This window comes from Merops nubicus, unplaced genomic scaffold (assembly GCF_000691845.1).
Source record: "Merops nubicus isolate BGI_N331 unplaced genomic scaffold, ASM69184v1 scaffold3838, whole genome shotgun sequence".
Classification (NCBI taxonomy): Eukaryota; Metazoa; Chordata; class Aves; order Coraciiformes; family Meropidae; genus Merops; species Merops nubicus.
This window is the reverse complement of record NW_008623508.1, coordinates 120,369-139,117: the sequence shown is the minus strand read 5'-3', so window position 1 is coordinate 139,117 and position 18,749 is coordinate 120,369. Positions and strand designations below refer to the sequence as shown.

The window sequence follows — 18,749 nt, the reverse complement described above, 5'->3', positions numbered from 1 at the left end:
TCATATGTCCTCCCTCAGATTAGCTTAATACAGTTCAAAAGCTTGTTTAGTACCTGTTAAAATGCAGGCTAAAGTAGTCAAAAAGCTGTTACCTGGGTACATGGTGGTTTCGGCAATAAATGCCAAAAATATTTCCAAAGCCTTTTTCCTGTGAGTGTGTAAATCTACTGAAGGAAATTTGTAGCATCTGTCTCAGATGTGAGAAGTGCATCTGTAATTTTCACCCATTCCCCTTCCTCAGTCTCCTCTCTGAGTATTCTGCATGTGTCTTTCCAGTTTGCGTGAATGATGCCCCTATTCCCTTAAAGCCTTTGGTGGTGATTTTGGTCAACCACATCAACTACAAAGGACTCAATTGGCCAATTGTGATAAGAGTTTCTGAACTTGACAACAGTCAGTCATTAACTCAGAAATTCTCAGAGCAGTGAAAGCTTTTTATAGTTTTGTTTCCCTTTCCCTGATCCCACTGACTTTCTACCTTTATGTGAAATATTAAATTTTAACTTGAGGGGGAAGCGAGCTGCAGGCATAACAATTTTCCTTGCTAACGTTATGAAAACTTCAAGGACAAGAGCTGAAGGATCAGACCAAAACACCATCATAATTACTCATACATTAGAAAGACCTGTACTCTATTTTTACTACTTCCAAAATACTGCAGTATAGTATCAGCTCGACAGACCTACACACCAAGATACTTGCATGCCAGCGACAGGACACTATATAACACTCTTGTGGTTTAAATAAAAATACCAGTTGAAAACCGTAGTTCCAACTTTAACAGATTTGAAGGGTTGTTATAGTTCTGAGATGTATTAATGAATGTTGAACAAGTTGCTACTCACCTATGTTTGCAAAATTATGATTTTATTATTAATCACATATAACAGCATTTAACTGTTTTCCAGCTTATTTGAATGACATGTTCTCCTTCACTGTTAATTAGGTGCAAGCTCCGAGATCTAAAAAATAAGATTGTAATACTTTGGTACATTTCCTCTAAAATGCCTTTCATGTGATTTATTAGCTACACAGTTGTTTCAAGCAGAAGCATAAAATAGTTGTAACTTTCGTTAGAATTTTAGGTCTCTGAATGCCTTTTCTTCGTGAGCTAAATTGTCTAGGACTTGAAAATTAATTTATCTATCTGTTATCTGAGAATCTATCTATTCAAATTACATATATAAAAAAAGAAATATTGCTGTTCAGAAAAAAAGGATCTTGTTTGTCACATTCACAGCATTTGAGGTCTAGTCTAGTGATAAGATTAGTAGCAGCTTTCACAGTTAACAGTGGAAAAAAAAAAAAGGCCCAAAGTCTAGTTTCAAACTGAAGCTTGAACAGTTCTTGCTTTTAGTTCTTACACTATTAAATTTAAAAGGATATAATGCATTCTGGATACAGTTAGATGATTATAAAGCTTTTTTATGTCAGTATGGCTGACACCTGTAAAATAATATTTATCACTGTTATGACAGTAACAATGGTTTAGAACAGTTTCTATTGGAAAAACACATAATCAAAAGAGTTGAAACAGGATAAAAGTTGTGCACTGATGGCATCAAAGTTTTCTCTAATGGGGAATGGCTCATGTCAGATTTTGCAGATGCCACAATACAATTATACTATAAAAGAAAATTATGGAGAAAAATGTGTAGAATTTCCAAGTGAGTGGAAATACCCCAATGTGCTTATGTCCTTTTTTTCTCCAGAACTATATTATTATTAATATTTTTAAAAGCAGTTTCTGTTACCACACTGTAAGGTTTAGAAACCACATCCATTTCTATTCAGGATGTGGAAGACAGTATAATTATCTATAAAGTAAATTTAAAAAAAAAAGTATAATTACTTTCCTTTACAAATGAGACTCAGCCTGAGGTGAACGGGATTTAAGACTCTCCCCTAACTTCCATGTTTTCTGTTTGCTAATTTAGGTGATTGCCTCAACATGTTGATTGTTGGCCATAAAAAGAGTAGGCTGCAGTGAAAATGCAAAATGGGGCTAAATATGCTTGGTTTTGTCTTTATCTCTCTCTGAAGGTGGGTTTTGAGCCACCAAGGGCAACCAGAAAAGTTGCTTCAGAAGGGAATGGGGTCTTGCAGTCATGTAGCTGTTGCTGTTTGTAGGTGTTTAATGCTCCTTGTGCCTCAGAGGAGATGTAAAGATATGTTAGTGCCACAGACTCAGCTGTGGCAGGAGTGCAAGCGTTGCCTCTCTGGATCCAGGCTCAAGCATTGCATATCACAGGCAGAAAGCAGTTATCTGTGATTGTATCTGGGAAGTTTGCTGTGTCTGTCAACTTTCTGATGCCCTTATCCCTGTAGCAGTGTGGTGAGTGTCTCTAAGCTGAAGCGAAGAGGGCAGCTTTGAATAGATTTTGATGAGGACCAAGGAGGGATAAGGTAGCTCATCTACTGAGCTGTCCCTCTGCATCTGGCAGCTGATTGCTTGATAAAACACAGAGCATGGTGGCAATTTGTTGAAGACAAGTATTCTAAGGCTTTTAAGAAATACAAGGAAACAGGTTTCAAAAAGCCCCCAATTAAAAGAAAAGAAGTCTGATTACTTGGCATCTGAGGACAGTTATGGCCTGAAATTGCTTATTTTGCATCTCTATTAAATTCTGATTTCTCTAGGTGACAAAGCACCTTCAGCTCACATTTATTTCAGCATGGTTGAGAGTGATCAAATAGCATGGGAAATAAGTTTATTAGATTTGGGGGAACTAGATAGAAAAATGGAATCACACATAGCCTAAAGCATATTAGAGACTGCGTCTGTACTGTAACACTTTCTGATCTGTCAAGAGCAACGTCTGCCAGATTCTCCTATATCCATGACTCCTGTATCTGTTCATGTTATGACGCAGGAAGATCCTGCTTCTTATTTAAACCTCTGATAGGTAATTTTCTGTTATTCCATCTCTTCTGTACCTAGACAACATAAGCAATTTTTAGTAAGGACCTTGGAAATGTTGCCTTCCTTCGCTCAGAACCTTCTGCCAAGCAGAGGCAATGGAGATATTTCTACAAATAATTCACTTATCAGTCTATCCTTTCAGTATTTTTCTTTTACTTTGGTACTTCTCTTTAGAGTTCATTTGGAACCTCACAGTTCTGATTTTTGAACGAGATCACATTCTTCTTGGCACTTCAAAAACACAGACCAACCCTCTACTTCTTCTTTTAGACCCAAAGACAATATGAAACACATATCTGATTTTTAGTACAAAGTATGTAAAATTGTTCTATCCCCTCTTGATGGTGTTAACTGAAATAAATTAACAAAAAATACTTTGATTGGCTTTTGGATTGGGTAACCTGGAACCTACAGAAGGATGTATGTTTTTGTCTTGGTGATAGTTTTACTAACATGAAAATGTTGTGAATGAGCATGAATAAAGTGCAAAAGGAATATGTCAAACACAGTGTCTGACTTCTCACCCTTTGCACAGGATATAGTGGGTGTATGCAGACTTCACATGTCATTTGCATATATCATGGTTTCAAACTGAAATACTATAGATTTACATGTTAGGAAGAAATTCTTTACTGTAAGGATGGTGAGATACAGAAACGTGCTGCCCAGAGAAGTTGTGGATGGCCCCTCCCTGAAAGTGTTCAAGGCCATGTTGGATGGGGCTTTGAGCAATATGACCTGGTGGAATGTGACCCTGACCATGGTAGGAGGGTTGGAACTAAGATGATCTTTAAGGTCCAGTCCAACCCAAAACATTCCATGATTCTATGACCACTTATACAATGAGGCAGCTTTATTTTTGCACTGGAACAGATATTTATGGGACTTTCATGCCTCTCATAATGTTTATTCATCGATCATCATAGCTTCAAAGTTCTTTTCAAAATACAATCAGTAGCAAAAGCCAGTCTGTACCAGTGTTTCTCTGCTTTTTCAACTTTTGTTTAGCTAGATGATTAACTGGGGTTTTTTTCCTATACTTTTTTTTTTTTTTTTTTTAAAGTGACACCTATGAGTAGGCAAGTCTCAAAGTTACAAAAATTACAGGGAAAACTTTTCCCAGACATAAAATAAGCAGGAAAACAAAACACACGGGAAGCTTCAAAAGTCTAAAAAACTTAGTCCAAATTCTTGAATTTTGTAGAAGTGTCATATGCTATCCTTTTAAACTCTTCTGTTGTTGTTGAAATTTTATCAGAGATATAAATGGTTATTATATGGAGTTGTAAAACATTTATTAAAAAATTACTATTCTTAGGATTTCAATTGTGATTAGTAAACAGAAGTCCCAGTTACCTATTAGCTTTTTTATTTTTGCCTTTTTTTTTTTTTTTTTTTTTTCCTGGTGAAACAGGTGTGTTTTATGAAGTTGTTCAGAGCTTCCCAGGAATGGAGGAAAATGTGCAAGTGGATTCACATGTAAGCAGCCACAGGTGGAGAAGGCATTCAGTGTCTCTCAAATCAATTGACACCAACAGAGCCAGCATGGGGCAGGATTCTTCTGAGCCAGGAGGTTTCACAGACCTGCTGCTTGAAGAGAGACATGATAATACCACCCAGATTGAGGTAGGAATTAATTCTTTTCTTTTTTTTTTTTTTTTTTATTCAATATGTTATCTTTGCTTGAGAGTAAGTAAAAAATGAAGATATTTATTTTCAGTATGTTCAAACATTGATAGGGGAGGGGAGCTTCATGGTCTTCATATTTGTGACCCTGTCAGCACATAGAAGATAGCTTTTTCCCCTGTCCTAAGGCTGGAGGGGATCTGACTTTTGAAAATTGTTTCTTGAGGGTGTCTGTCTCTGCTAGAAAAAAGTTATGGGTAGTTCCATGTTGTAGCCGTTCTTGTGTGAGAAATGGAAAAGGAAGTAGTATTAAAGTAAGATTTAATTCTTTCTTACAAGTTGGGGTAAGCGCCTCTACTTGTGATCTTTTGGTCTTTATGGGATTTTGGTCTCTATGGGATTTTTTCAGTCTTCTGGTCTTTATGGAGAGTGATATCCAGACAGGAAGGAGAAAACGCTGTAGAGAAATGGGGGAAAAAAAAATACAGGTTAATAATTGCAACAGTTTGCCCATTGATCTTCCGAAGAGGAATAACTTGTATCAAATCCATCTACATGAAGACTGGGACATTCTTCCTCTCTTTCATTTAATTTCTTATCTCTTGTTTAAAATACTTTAACTGTCAGATTGCCCTCGTATGGACATAACGTATATCCAAGTGAGCAGTAGTTCTGTATTTAAAGCTGTTCTTAGTTTTGAGCAGCGTAGAGAGAACAAACACTGACCATAATGTTATGTTGTGACTTACTGGTGAAAAGTGTCTACACCTATGATAATCTGTGGGAATTCTACTAGTCTGATGTTTTATCTTAGTGGTTCGACATAAGCACACTGGCTGAATTGATTTTTGTCTTTATACACAGATAGCAAGTGTTAATATCATAATTATGATATGTTTACTGTTTGCTTGGTTTGTTTGTTTTTCAAGCACTGGGTGTAGGGTTTTCTTATTAATAAAATCTACATCTTATTTTTTAATAAAATACATTTTGGAAATAAGCTGCACTTAACATTTTCAGTCTTTGTGTTCTGCTTCCAAAGCAATGGTGTTGCTTATTTTTCAGTTGTGGGGAGCTTGCTCTCAGACAAAGAAAAAAGGTTTCAGATTTTTGATTGTTATCTTACACAATAACAAAGGTAAAGCACTAGAAGATCCATCTATAGAGACAATGATGTCTTTACAGCATGAGTCAAAAAATAATCATGCTTTCTGAGAGGTGTATTTTGTGTGTGTTTTTTGAAGCTTCTCAGTTTGCAAAGCACTAATTATGTTTCCTCTTGCTTAAACATGGGAGTTGCTAGTTGGTAAATCATGGTTTCAAAATGCCTGTTGATTTTATTTGTTTTTTGCCTCATGTAATCCCCATCTGGCCATATTTGTAGTAATTTTCTTGGGCATGGCACAGGTCAATCCTGCCTCTACTTACTTTAAAAGGTAAAGCAGAGGATTTCTCAGGTACAGGAAAATTCACAAAGCTCATCTTTCCATCACCTACGCATAGATCCCCATTCAGTTGAGTTCCAAGCTATTGTGAAGCAGAATAGGTCAGAGCTTCCCTTCTAACACTCATATGCGGCAACATTCATGAAAAATTGAGCACTTGCAAATGAACAGATGTAGAATGGTACATTCTGTTGCAGCCCTGTCTTTTGCTAAGGTCTTCCAGCACAATAAGATAGCCAAGTTGTGGTTTCACACATTATTGGATTCTGTTGTAAATCCCTACTGCAACACAAAGGCATTTTACAGAAAAACCTTGATGCCTGGCTTCATAGAGGAGGTAAAGTGCACAACAAATATTCACAGTGGAAGAATCCATACGTCACAAAGTCCTCTGTAGCATGGGAGCTTATCAGTAATGCTGGAGACCATATTGATTTTTTTTTTTTTTTTTAAATTCTTCTTCTGTGTGCATTGCTGTTCTTGCTGAACAAAATCTGTAGAATGCCACTTATTTAACGACACAACAGAATTACAGCATCCCTTCATTACAGATACTGTCTGAAGTGTTTTGTAGGTGCAAATGTGGCAGACCTCTTCTACAGCAAGGCCGGCAATGATGAATATATCTTTAATTTTCACTTAATGTAATTTTCTGTTCTTCTTTATAATGATGAGTTTACTTTCTATCCAGCTTTAAAAACAAAGAAATAAACCCCACACAAAGCAAAACACACCTCTACCCCTTAAAAATGCAAAACCAGTTTATCATATCTTTTAGTAGCCAGGGTGGACTCACTCCTACATGTAGGAAAGCGATTGTGTCCAGATTGTCTTAAGAGACTCTGTCTCTGGTCCAAGAGCTGGAGCAGTGCAGCCATTAGGAACCCCAGAACATTTGTTGTCTCTCTTCACATCTCTGTTTTGTCTCCTGTATTTGTTTGGCACTGCAATTCAGGACAGAAGTCATGCAAAATAATGTACATATTCAGGATCTTTTTTTGAATAAAGATGTTCTCTTGAACTGGACTCTCTAGAAGCTGAACTGCATTGCAGAAACTAATAGAAGCAGTGGTTATAGCCAATTGATGTGCAGGACCTTCAGAAATGGGCAAGGCCTTGGAAAGGAGAAGACGACCTCTAAGTCTCATTGTGGAGTATAGGAATTTTATAGTCCACAGGTGCAGTGTTGTGGCAGCACAAACCCAAGAAACTCGATATGCTAAAAGAAAGGTGAAGGACAGAAAGAACAGGTTTATGCTACAAGCCAGATTTTTTAGGCATGTAGAATTTGTGGTCTTTTTGGAGAGAGGGAGTAGCGAGCACAGAAAATTGTGGCTATTTCTGTGCAAAACAATTTTTTTTTTTTTGTCATAGTCAAGTGATTCACTTATTCCTGTGGATGTCACAGATATCTCCTGATGCATATTGATTTTAACTAGAATAGAGTTGTTGCTAACTGAAGACACCCTTATTTATTTTTCTTTCCTTTTTCTAGTTTCTGTAGATGTTGTTTTAAATGTGAATTTTTGTGATCCCTGTAGTTTTTAGACCTAAAAAGTGTCTTCCTCCTATCAGAACAACAGTGGTGGATTCCTGGTAACAACCTTTAGCTGAATTTTGCATTTGATCCCAGAGTTTCTGCCCAGAAGAAAGCTTCTCCTGTATCAGCCACAGTCACTCATGGAAGTAAAGATGTCTAATTCTGACTGGTAAAATCAACAGAAGGAGTTGAATTTTAAAGCCCTTGGATTTGAGAGCAATTATTCTCAGCTACTGACAGCAATGTCACCATGTCCACTGTTGTGTTCTTCCTGCAGGCCTGTGCAAGGGAAAAAAAATAATGGTTAAGATTAAATTTCAGCTGGACAAATGGTAAGTGCTCTAATGCACTGTATTTAAAAGAAGAAAAATTTGTCCATGCATAACTGAAGCCTCCAAACTAAATAATATCATAGTTGCATAGTGAGCTGTCAGTTTGGCCAAGCCTGCCTCTATTTTGTTCCTTTTTACATTTTGCTTTGTTGGATTTTTTTTTTTCACCCTCCCCCACACCCATCCCAATGCTTTAATGCCAGCTGCATCTGAAGGACTTAGAAATAAAAAGCAGTGTTACTAACACCGTATTCTGAAATCACAGTCCCTCTAAGTTACTGAGAAGGATGTTCTGCTTTTAAGAAAACATCCTTATTATCATATAGTTGAATTTCTGTTCTCTTTCCTCATTCCAAGCTAGGAGACACTTTACTTTTAAAGTCTGTTTTCGGACTTGCCATCTCTGAGAGCCTTTAATTACCAATTTGGTAATGCCTGTTTAGCTTTTGAATTTATAGTTCATATATTTTTCCTAAATAATGCTTGTATCTTCCTTTATCTTTCTGTGATACTCCAAAGTGCAAGAGTGAATTAGATGGACAACACTTTGATAGATTCATTTGGTGTAATAAAATTGGGGATGCTATTGATCTCTGCATCAGGACAGAATTTTTTTTTTAAAGCATGGTCCCATTTTAATGTGGATTATAAAGTATCAAAGTAATGCATGCTCAATACAAAGGTTTAACCAAATTTTAGGCTTCTAACTTTTATTTTAGTTAAAGCATTTGATACATAAGTGAGAAGGAATGAAGATTTGCAGGACAAAGATTTGTCACCAGAGTTGGCTGATTCTTTTGGAGAGTGAAAGAGCAGTACTTCTGTTCTGAAATCAGTATTTGCAAAAAACTGGGGGGAAGGAACAAAAATCTAAATATAAAACAAAGCAACAACTGGTTTTATTTGATGTCTGCTCTCTAACATTGCTTCATTTTGGGGGGCAGAGCCTAGACCATACTATTGAGCTCAAGTAATATCATGACAAAAATTGCATTTGATTTTGTTTTTAATTTTAGGGAGGTATAGTTGTTTCTAGTTCACAGTTAAGAGTTACTACAGCATGTGATTTTTTTTTTTTTTTTTTTTTTTTTGTCTGTGTAAAGGATTCATTCAAGAAAGGGAGAGAAAATGTGGGCTCCTCCTGTGGGCTTGCAACTATTTTTCTAAATCTTTGATTAACCTTTGGTCATCTATTATAGCCCTGACATTTCCTGGGCTAAAACTGCTGTGAGTAAAAACAATGTGGGTTTCTAGTAGAAGGTGGTGCTACATGAGATTTTCTGCCATTTCAAACCCTTTCTTATGTTGCCTTAGACCTTTTCAAATTCAGTTGTATTTAAAACACAGTTGTCATGCTGATTTTAGGCCAGGATAAATTAAACCCAGGAGTCTCTGTCTGGAGGTGTGCCGTTCACAGCTCTGATGTTTCTGTAACGTTCTAAGGGTTTAAAAAAGTGTCACATGTGATTTCTGTCTACTGCACATCATTAAACTGTGAAAGCTCTGGAGCTCATTGACACAGTGTTGCAGATGCCATAATTTACAAAATGAGACAAATTTATGGAATAGAAATTTAACAAGGATTATTAAGATGAAAGGGAGTTTCTGAAGAGCAGATCACCAGAACCTATGAAAAATGGGCCACTGTTTGCCCTGGGTCCTTTACTCTCCCTAGGGATCATTCCCAAACAGTTCTGGGGACCAGACTAAAAGGATATTTGGCCTAAGAGCGCAAGAGTAACTGTACTCTCTTATTTGTATCCACTCACTAAATTAAGTTAAATGTTGTGTTATTATTACTATTTTTATAGTTAGAAGCTTGAAAATGAAAATGGAGATTTAGGATGTACTAGAACAGTCTTGGGATATGCTGGAGTTCCGCTGAAACTATCACGGATATATATTTTGCTTTCCTATGTACCACAATATTTAGAAGTCGTATTTTTATGTAAGAGAGCTAAAATTTGCTGTTAAATAATATAGTAATTATAGGCTAAGTTGTATAGAATTTTATTGTAAAGTTCCTAAACACCTCTATAACCTTTTCCCAAAAGATTGTTATTGCCATCTGAAAAGTGTGACTAAAAACACCTTAAAGAGTTTATTTTAGAGAATTAACTTGTTACTCTGGAGGTGGTGGAGGTAGAGGATGTCCTTTATTCTAGAAAAACAAAATCTCATTTTTTCAAACTGAGTCAAGGGGAAAACATGTTCCTTCTTCATGTGATGTTCGGGAAACTATTTGAACTTCCTCAAAAAAGAAGCTGCTTCAGATGACATCTTAAATCAAAAAAAATTCTGTAAATTATTCTTAAATCCATTATTTAACTGGTTATTTTTAATAGCTAGAAAGCGAATTAATCTGGAAAGAGCAAAGATCACATGTGAAACATCGCAGTCCTCTACTCTTACTAAATCACTGCAAACAGTATGTCATCTGCAACTAGAATTAGAATCTGGGACAATCATTAATTTACTTTGTTTTCTACCAGTGATGTCACACTTTCTAGCTTGCTGGCAGACTAATATATCATTTCTCTTGTTCACTGTCAGGCTTCCACCTGCAAAACAGTAAACTAAACCAAAGCCTCACATAACTTTTTGCACTGAATTTATTACTTGCTTACTTAAATCAATAACATCTTGACGCCTGCACTGGTTCTTGCCTATAGTCTTCAGCTAAACTGAATTCATTACCAGCTATGCAAGAAGTGGTATAACAATGAGCCTGTCAACATTTACATTATTCTCACTCTAAACTCAAGCAGTTATTCTGCTAATAACTCAAGTATGGCTGAGAAAGAAAAAGACTAAGGTGGAGGTGAGGTTCATTCTCTATTTCCTTTAAATTTGGGGGGGTGGAACAGATAAGGAAAGAAATTAAAAGCAAGCTTCCACACTCCTGAGTAAGGGAATTCAGAGTTCTCAGTGGGAATCCTGAGTTCATTTCCACGTACTTAGCTATGTTGGCACACAAGGCATTTAATTTAACATACTGATAATAATGAATTTTATAGCAAAGAAGGAAGTAGGGGAGTCAGAATTCAATGGAATCTGCCTTTGAATTTTCTTGTCAATAATATTTTGCATTTCTATATTCCTTTTCATCTCCAAGTTCCTAAAGCACATTACAATTATTCCAGAATCACTGAACTCATGACTGAGAAGACATATGAGTAGTATGAAAAGAGACCTTGTACTTTCTTTCTGATTTAATTATTTGTCATAAAAGTATGTTGGGGGTTAACTCCATCCCAAATGAAACCAGGACAGTATCTCAGTCCTTGCTTGCAGCAATCTGCTGAAAATAGATTCAGCTAGTGAAAGCTGAATATTAGTGTGGCCAAGAAGGCTGGGAAGGTCTCTCCAGTCACTTCTTTGACTGTTTTCACCACGTACACCCAGAGCATCCTCATGAAGGCGATTTGTATTGATTTGGTCATGAAAAAAAAACAAATCATCATGTTCATTTCAAGCCATGCAAAACAAGCAGCCCTAGCTATTTTAACATCATGCAGCAAATTGTGCATAGCTGTTTGGAGCAGAGAGTGAAAGGGAATACATTACTGAGTTGTTAGTGCAGAGGAATTTGGGTAGGTAAAAAACCATGCCCAAACCTACTTACCTTTTGAATAAATAAAAAAATTGTTACACCAAGCCATATAATTCCAGTTTGGATAACACCAGTCCTTAGGGATAGATTTTTTCAAAGCTCTAGGAGTTCTGCTGACATTGATGGATTACTCTGTGCCACCCTGAAAATCTTTCATGTTTTTGTAATATGGGAGAGTCAATTATCTGTTATCCCAAAACAGTAATAACTTGGCATGTAATGATGAGTACACTGTTTCACATTTGGTCAGTCACTTCCTTGGACTGTGTGTAAATTTAGTAATTATAACTTGAGAGCTTTCAGCATTTATCAGGAAGTCAATAGCCTGTCTTCATTCTGATTGCGTGAGTTTTACAGACTTTTCAAAGAGATTAATAAATGGTGCCAAAGCTCAAAATTCATTTTGAGAGGGGGATCGGAATTAAGAAAGTTCCATTTTTAAAATGTGCATTTTTCTTTCCAAAAATACTAGCCAAATACTGTCAACTGCTGAAGAAAATGCTGATTAAATACTTTTAGTAGTTGTAGTATTTCATACTCAGAACAGAAATTAGTAAGTAATGAAAATAACAGAATTTTTTTTTTTCTTCTGCAACACTGCTGTGCATTCATGTGCAGCATGTCTAGCTTTCCACAGCCCATCAGTAATAAAGGAGTATATTTATTTCTAGAACACAAAACTGTTAATAGAGATTTTGGAGAGTCTGTAACAAATTTCAGTGTGAATAACAAGTAGGAAAAAAAAAAAACACACCAGACTTTCGCATATTCATCAGACCTTTTAGCAGCACATTTAACAGAAGTAGACAGATGCAACAGGTTTACTGAAGGTTTGCTTCATGCATTTGTGTCAAGCTGTGTGACTTCTCATGAATTCCTGTTAAAATTTTTAAATAAATGAAAGCATCACTCTTACTCTTTCTGTAGCCTTAGCAACAAAAGTAGGAAGGGCAGATGGAAGTCGTATCTGTCTTATCTCACACAGGTGGAGAAGTAAAATGTCATGATGTCTCAGAGGCATTCCCCTTTTGCTCCACTGCAGACAGCAAAACAAGCAGTTTCCTCAGGTTCCCCCTCCCTCAGGCAAACTGTGGATGCCTCTTTCCTGGTGTATAAGAAAAGTGCCTTTCAGTGCACAAACGTGCATAATCTGGCTCCAAAGTTCTACTGCTGAGTTTAGCTTGATCTAGGGGTGGGCAAACAATGTGACTTCCATACATCAGCAGCCTGCTGGGTGCTCATTTTCAGGGTATAACTGGTTGGCACAGTGGTTTATAGCAAGTTTGGTGGGGATGTTTGGAATGTCTTCCTTCCATAGTTATATTTATTTCTAGAACACAAAACTGTTAATAGAGATTTTGGAGAGTCTGTAACAAATTTCAGTGTGAATAACAAGTAGGAAAAAAAAAAAAAAAACACCAGACTTTCGCATATTCATCATACCTAAGTATCCCTGTTTGTCCAGAAAACAAAACCCCAGTTCTTACAGGTGTACAACTGATGAATGTCTATGTAGTTGGGTAACACGGCAATTTACTTCTGAGAATTTTCATCTTGTTGAAAAAGTAATTAATGTCCCAAAGAGGTAGACTGCACTTATATTAGTGTCAGAAAAGGGTTTAAGGTGGGTTTTTTCCAATAAAAATGGAAATAGAACTTTAGATGCTATCATTTAGTCATTAACAGTGCACAAAATCTTGACAACCCCTGTGCACCTGGCAACGTTGAACAAGGAGGGCGTGGTGGAGCTGCAGTCTGAGCTCTTGGTTGCACGGACAAGACCAGCGATGGTTGCAACCTGGGCAAAAGCCTCTATGAGAGAGAACGCGGTGACCCAGACAGAGGTCCTGCAGAGGCATGTAGGTGTCCAGGTCTCTGGCTGCAGAGAGTGCCGGAGCCTGGCACTCCTAGTGCAGTCTGACATAGGAAGCACCTGTGTTTGATGTGAGCAAGTGAGTGATCTGCTCAGCCTGGTGGCTTAGCTATAAGAAGAGGCTGAAAGACTGAGAACAATAAGGGGCTGTGAGAGGGAGATTGTCTGGTGGAGTCAGGCCCTACCATCCTTGAGGATGGGGCAGCAAGTGGAGGCTTTGCCAGAAAGAGAGGATCCCCTCCTCCCTTGCCACCAGGTAAAAGGAGAGAGCCTAAGAAACGGGGGAGAGTGGAAGCAGGTCCCTGCTTGGTGAGGTGGACAAATCCCCTCCCCGCCTCCCTCCCCTTCACAGTTGCCTTTGCACAACAGGTATGAGGCTCTGGAAATTGAGGAACAAACAAATGATGATGGAGATGAAGGTTCATCAGGTGAATCATCCCAGGTAAGTAGGTCTCATGCATTAGGACTGGCTCTAATAAGGAAAAAAAAAGATGGTAGTTGTACTTGGCGACTCCCTTCTGAGAGGAACTGAGAGCCCCACATGCCGGCCAGATCCACTCCGTAGGGGAGTCTGCTGCCTCCCTGGGGCCAGGGTCAGGGATATTGCTAGGAAACTCTCGTCTAGTACGGCCATTGAACTACTATCCCCTACTGGGATATCCAGCTTGGTAACAAGGCTGTTATGAGGAGAAACCTGAAAACAATTTAAAAAGACTTCAGCGCCCTGGGGAGACGGCTTGAAGGGTCAGGGGCCCAGGTGGTGTTCTCCTCAATCCCCTCAGTGCCAGGGAAGAATACTGAAGGAGGAAGGAAGACCCACCTGATTAACATGTGGCCGAGAGGCTGCTGCCACTGACAGAACTTTGGGTTCTACAAACATAGGGAGCTTCATGCTGCCTGGGGGCTGTGGGTGACAGATGGAGTTCATCTGTCTCAGAAGGGGAGAAGAATCGTTGTGGATGAGCTGGCTGGGCTCATTAAAAGTGCTTTAAACTAGGTTTGAATGTGGAGGGGGATATAAGTGGGCCTGCTAGAGTTGAGACTAAGGGTGGCAAGATGTGGTTGGGAAGGAAGTCGTTAGCCCGGTTTGAGTACATCTGACCTAATGCATGCAGCATGGGCAACAAACAGGAGGAGCTGGAAGTCATTGTGCAGTGTGACAGCTCTGACGTAGTTGCCATCACAGAAACGTGGTGAGATGACTTTCAGGACTGGAGTGCTGTAATCATTGAGTCATAGAATGTCTGGGCTGGAAGGGACCTCCAAAGGTCATCTAGTCCAACCCCCCCTGCAATAAGGACATCTCCAACTAGATCAAGCTACTCAAAGCTTCATCTAGCCTGATCTTTAGTGTCCCGAGGGATGAGGCCTCCACCACCTAATAGGGCAACCTATTGCAGTGGTCTATCATCTTCATACTGAAGAACTTTTTCTTAACATCTAGCCTAAATCTACCCTTTTCTAGCTTAAAGCCATTACCCTTCATCCTGTCACTACAAACCCTTGTGAATAGTCCCTTCTCTGCTATCCTGTAGGCCCCTCTCAGATACTGGAAGGTTGTTATAAAGTCCCCTCGGAGCCTTCTCTTCTCCAGGCTGAACAACCCCAACTACCTCAGCCTGTCCTCACAGGAGAGCTGCTCCAGCCCTCTAATAATTTTTGTGACTCTCCTCTGAACACGTTCCAACAGCTCCACGTCCTTCTAGTGCTGGGGGCTCCAGAGCTGGACACAGGACTCCAGGTGAGCTCTCACCAGGGCAGAGCAGAGCAGCAGGATCACCTCTCTCCATCTGCTGGCCACTCTGCTTTTGATCCATCCCAGGATTCCATTGGCCTTCTGGGCTGCCACTGCACATTGGTAGCTCATGTCCAGCTTCTCATTTATTAGTAACCCCAAATCTTTCTCCAGTGGACTGCTCTCTAACATGTCCTCTCCCAGCCTGTATTGGTAATGTTGGTTGCCCCTCCCCAGGTGCAGGATGTTGCACTTGGTCTTGTTGAACCTGAGCCCACCTCTCCAGCCTGTCCAAGCCCCTCTGGATGGCCTCCTGTCCCTCTGGTACATCAACTGCACCGCCCAGCTTAGTATTGTCAGCAAACTTGCTGAGGGTGCATTCGATGCCACTGTCCATGTCATTGATAATGATGTAATGGATGTAATGTAATAGTAATGGATGGCTATAAGTTCTACAAAAGGAATAAGCAAGACAGAAAGGGCGGTGGGGTGGCTCTCTATATTAGAAAGTGTTTTGACTGCATGGAGCTCAACAAGTGTGATGGACCAATTGTTTCTGGGTAAAATTGAGTCAGGCCAACAAGGTGGATATCCTCTTGGGAGTCTATTATAGATCACCCAACCAGGATGAAGAGATTGTTGAATTGTTGTATAGACAACTGGCAGATGCAGCAAAATCACAAGGTCCTGTTCTTAGGGGGGACCTGAACTTATCAGACATCTACTGGAAATATAACACAGCAGAGAGGAAGCAGTTCAGGAGGTTCGTTTCCAACCACGGTGATTCAATGATTTTCTTATATTAGTATTATCTTCATGACTTGTCAGGCATATAACTCCTTCACCTTGGAAACCAAGGTAATTTCTTAAATGCACTACAAATTTCTTATATAAACATTCAATTAAGGGTAGTACATATCTATATACTGCTTAAATAATGTATATAGATTTATATAAAATACTAGGCCATTCAGTTTGCCATGAAAGGCTGGAGTCTGTACGAGTGGCTTTCTTTTTTTAGTGGTAGCTAATGTTGAGATTAAAGATGAAATTCAGAGCCTCAGTTTGGATATCTAAGTGTAAGTGCATGTGTGGGGTACATGAGGTATGTGCAAGTACTTATATGTGAGCTGAAGTATCATAGACAGTGGGGATTTAAGGTAAAATTCAGTTACCTAGTTCTGGATGTCTGGTGTCATTTTAGGCACTGTGGTTATGCTGAATAGTCCCTTGCCTCTGCTGTGGGATGAGGGTCTGCTGTAGGTCCTGGATCATACCTGCAAGCCTCAAATGGCCCTGGGTTCCTCCTGTGCTTAGGCGACTGCATATCGTCTATGTTCAGTATAGGCAGTGAAGTCAGGGTGGGTATTCAGCTTGCTCTAAAGTGGACCTGAAAGCTTGCTGGACTAAGAGGGCAAATCTTCACTGACAGCATTTACTAGGTCCATGGTTCTGATAATGAGGACTTACAAACCTATGTAAACAGCTGCACTGAGGTCTCTAACCTCCAAACCAAATAAGACCCTACTCAGCTACCTACTTGCTTATGTAAATCTGAAATGAAAAAGCCAAGACTTTATTTTTTAAAACAGGTATACCAACCAAAAAAAAAAAAAAAAAGGGGGGGACAAAATAAATACAGGCCAATTCCTGGTCATGGTCAAAATGTTAAGATTCTTCATCAAACCCTCATCCCTTCAAAAAAAGAAAAAGTGATTTGGAACACAAGTAAAAATCTCCTTCATCTTTCACTTTTTTAGTGCTTAGGAGGGGATATACATGTCTGCTCTCCCCCTTTTTTTTTTTCTTGAAATTGTGAAAAGACACCCTTGAAGTAAAAAATAATTCTGTAGTGCCTTGTGTTTTATCTTCTAGTGTCCTGTATTTAGCTGAAAGCAAGCAAAGGTTTTATGAAAGTTTATGGAATTTTTTCACTTCTAATCATTCTACTCTTAAAGAGAAATGTATGTATTGAAACTATACAAGGTAAAAATAACATCTATCAAAAAGAAAAACATGTATTCATGATTCAAGTGTATCATATGTGAGAGCTAAACTATAAAGTGCTCTAGTTAAATAGACTACCAGTTTTGTTCTCTAGATAAGACATGGTGATGCTGTGTGTCCTTTTGACGCCCAGGCTCTGTGATGAGCATTCAGGTACCTGGCTATATGCTGAGGAGCACACAGTTGAACTGAACAACATCTTTGACAAAGACTAGTGCTGAGTGAGGTGAACATAGGACACCACTAAAAGCTTCAAATTAGGCTTTATCAGGTAAAAAGCTACTGCAGGAACTCATTCCTGCCTGTATCAACTTACTATTGGTCATATGTCTTCTTACAACTAATTGCCCCATGACTTCAGCAGTGAGCCCTGATGGATCCCTGAGAATCTGTATGAACTGCTCAGGAACTGCAGCACACACCAGAGAGTGTGGAGGCGGCTTCCTGGACTGTTCTACATAAAGTCCTGATCAACTAGGAACTATACCTGCTAATATTAACTTAATCCTTCATATCTGTAACAACTGCCAATTATATTTGCCAACTTATATTTGCCATTTTCCATCCTCATGTGAGACCTCGGGGCTGCTGGGTCTTGATTGCTGTTTTCTTCTTTGTCTCTTCCAATAAAGAAGGGACAAAGAGTGGGCTAAACAAGGGTAACTTACCTAACACAGTTTCTGAGTAAGTACTGGAGGAAGAAATAGGCTACAGAGTGTTTTAAAGTTTCTTTAACACATGGATTAAAAAAATATATAAATAAGTTAGTTAAACTGAACTTATTATGTATCTTAGGGGAAGGAAAAAAATTAGACAAGTGTGTATGTCAAAGTATGTATGCTCAAAAATATATTGTTGGTTATATTCCACACAAGAAGTGAATCTTTAAAGGACTAAAATACTGAATCTTTAAAAGCTAACTTGACAAAAGTGTAATTATTTATGGCATTATATGGAGTCGTGAGCCCCCAGGACTGGGGCTGGTAACAGATGTGGGGTCATAACTACTGGTGCTCTGCAGTCTAGGCCTGATGTATAGTTTAATATGTTTACAGCCGCTTTTACAATTTCAGTTTTATGAACACTTCAGTCATTTATACATGTCTAAAAATTAGAATATAATTTCTGAAACATGTTCCATAATTACACCAAAATGAAATTGCTGCTAGGTGTTTTCATGGTCATTTTAACGCAGCAGTTTCTATTATTTTCTTTTAGTGGAGAAGATGCTACAGGGCAGTTAATAAAGGCTTATTTTGAGAACATAATTTTTTAAACTCTTGCTCCAGCAAATCAGGAACAAAACTGCATAGTAAATATTTCCCTACTGTAGCTGGGGTTTGAGTGACTTAGTGATTGAGCTTTTTCTTCTCTTAAGTAAGGTGTTGCAGAGGCTTTTGCTCTTTTGAATCTTGTCTCCTGACAAGAATGTTCAAGGGGGTTTATAAAACCACTGTAATGACCCCTAAATAGTCTGTTTTATATATAAAACTGTCTAAAACAGTTTTTTAGTGGTCCTCAAGAGAGAAGCTTCCTTTCAAAAGCAACTCGATATTGTGAAAAAGGCAGTGGCTACGCATTGACTTTATATAGCTAGAAAGACTGAACATCTTTTTGGATTAATAACAGGTTTACAACGTCCTTCTCTGCCAGAC

General features: G+C 38.6%; 1 protein-coding gene across 1 annotated transcript in view; it reads left to right on the top strand.

The window, feature by feature from the left end:
• Positions 1 to 4,337: 4,337 nt before the first annotated feature.
• PLXDC2 (plexin domain containing 2) overlaps positions 4,338 to 18,749 on the top strand; it is a gene marked incomplete at both ends in the record, with an annotated part of 121,560 nt that continues 107,148 nt past the window's right edge. Inside the window, one exon of the mRNA XM_008945080.1 lies at positions 4,338 to 4,549. Within this exon, the coding sequence (XP_008943328.1) occupies positions 4,338 to 4,549 (212 nt within the window). The remainder of the gene's footprint in view (positions 4,550 to 18,749) is intronic.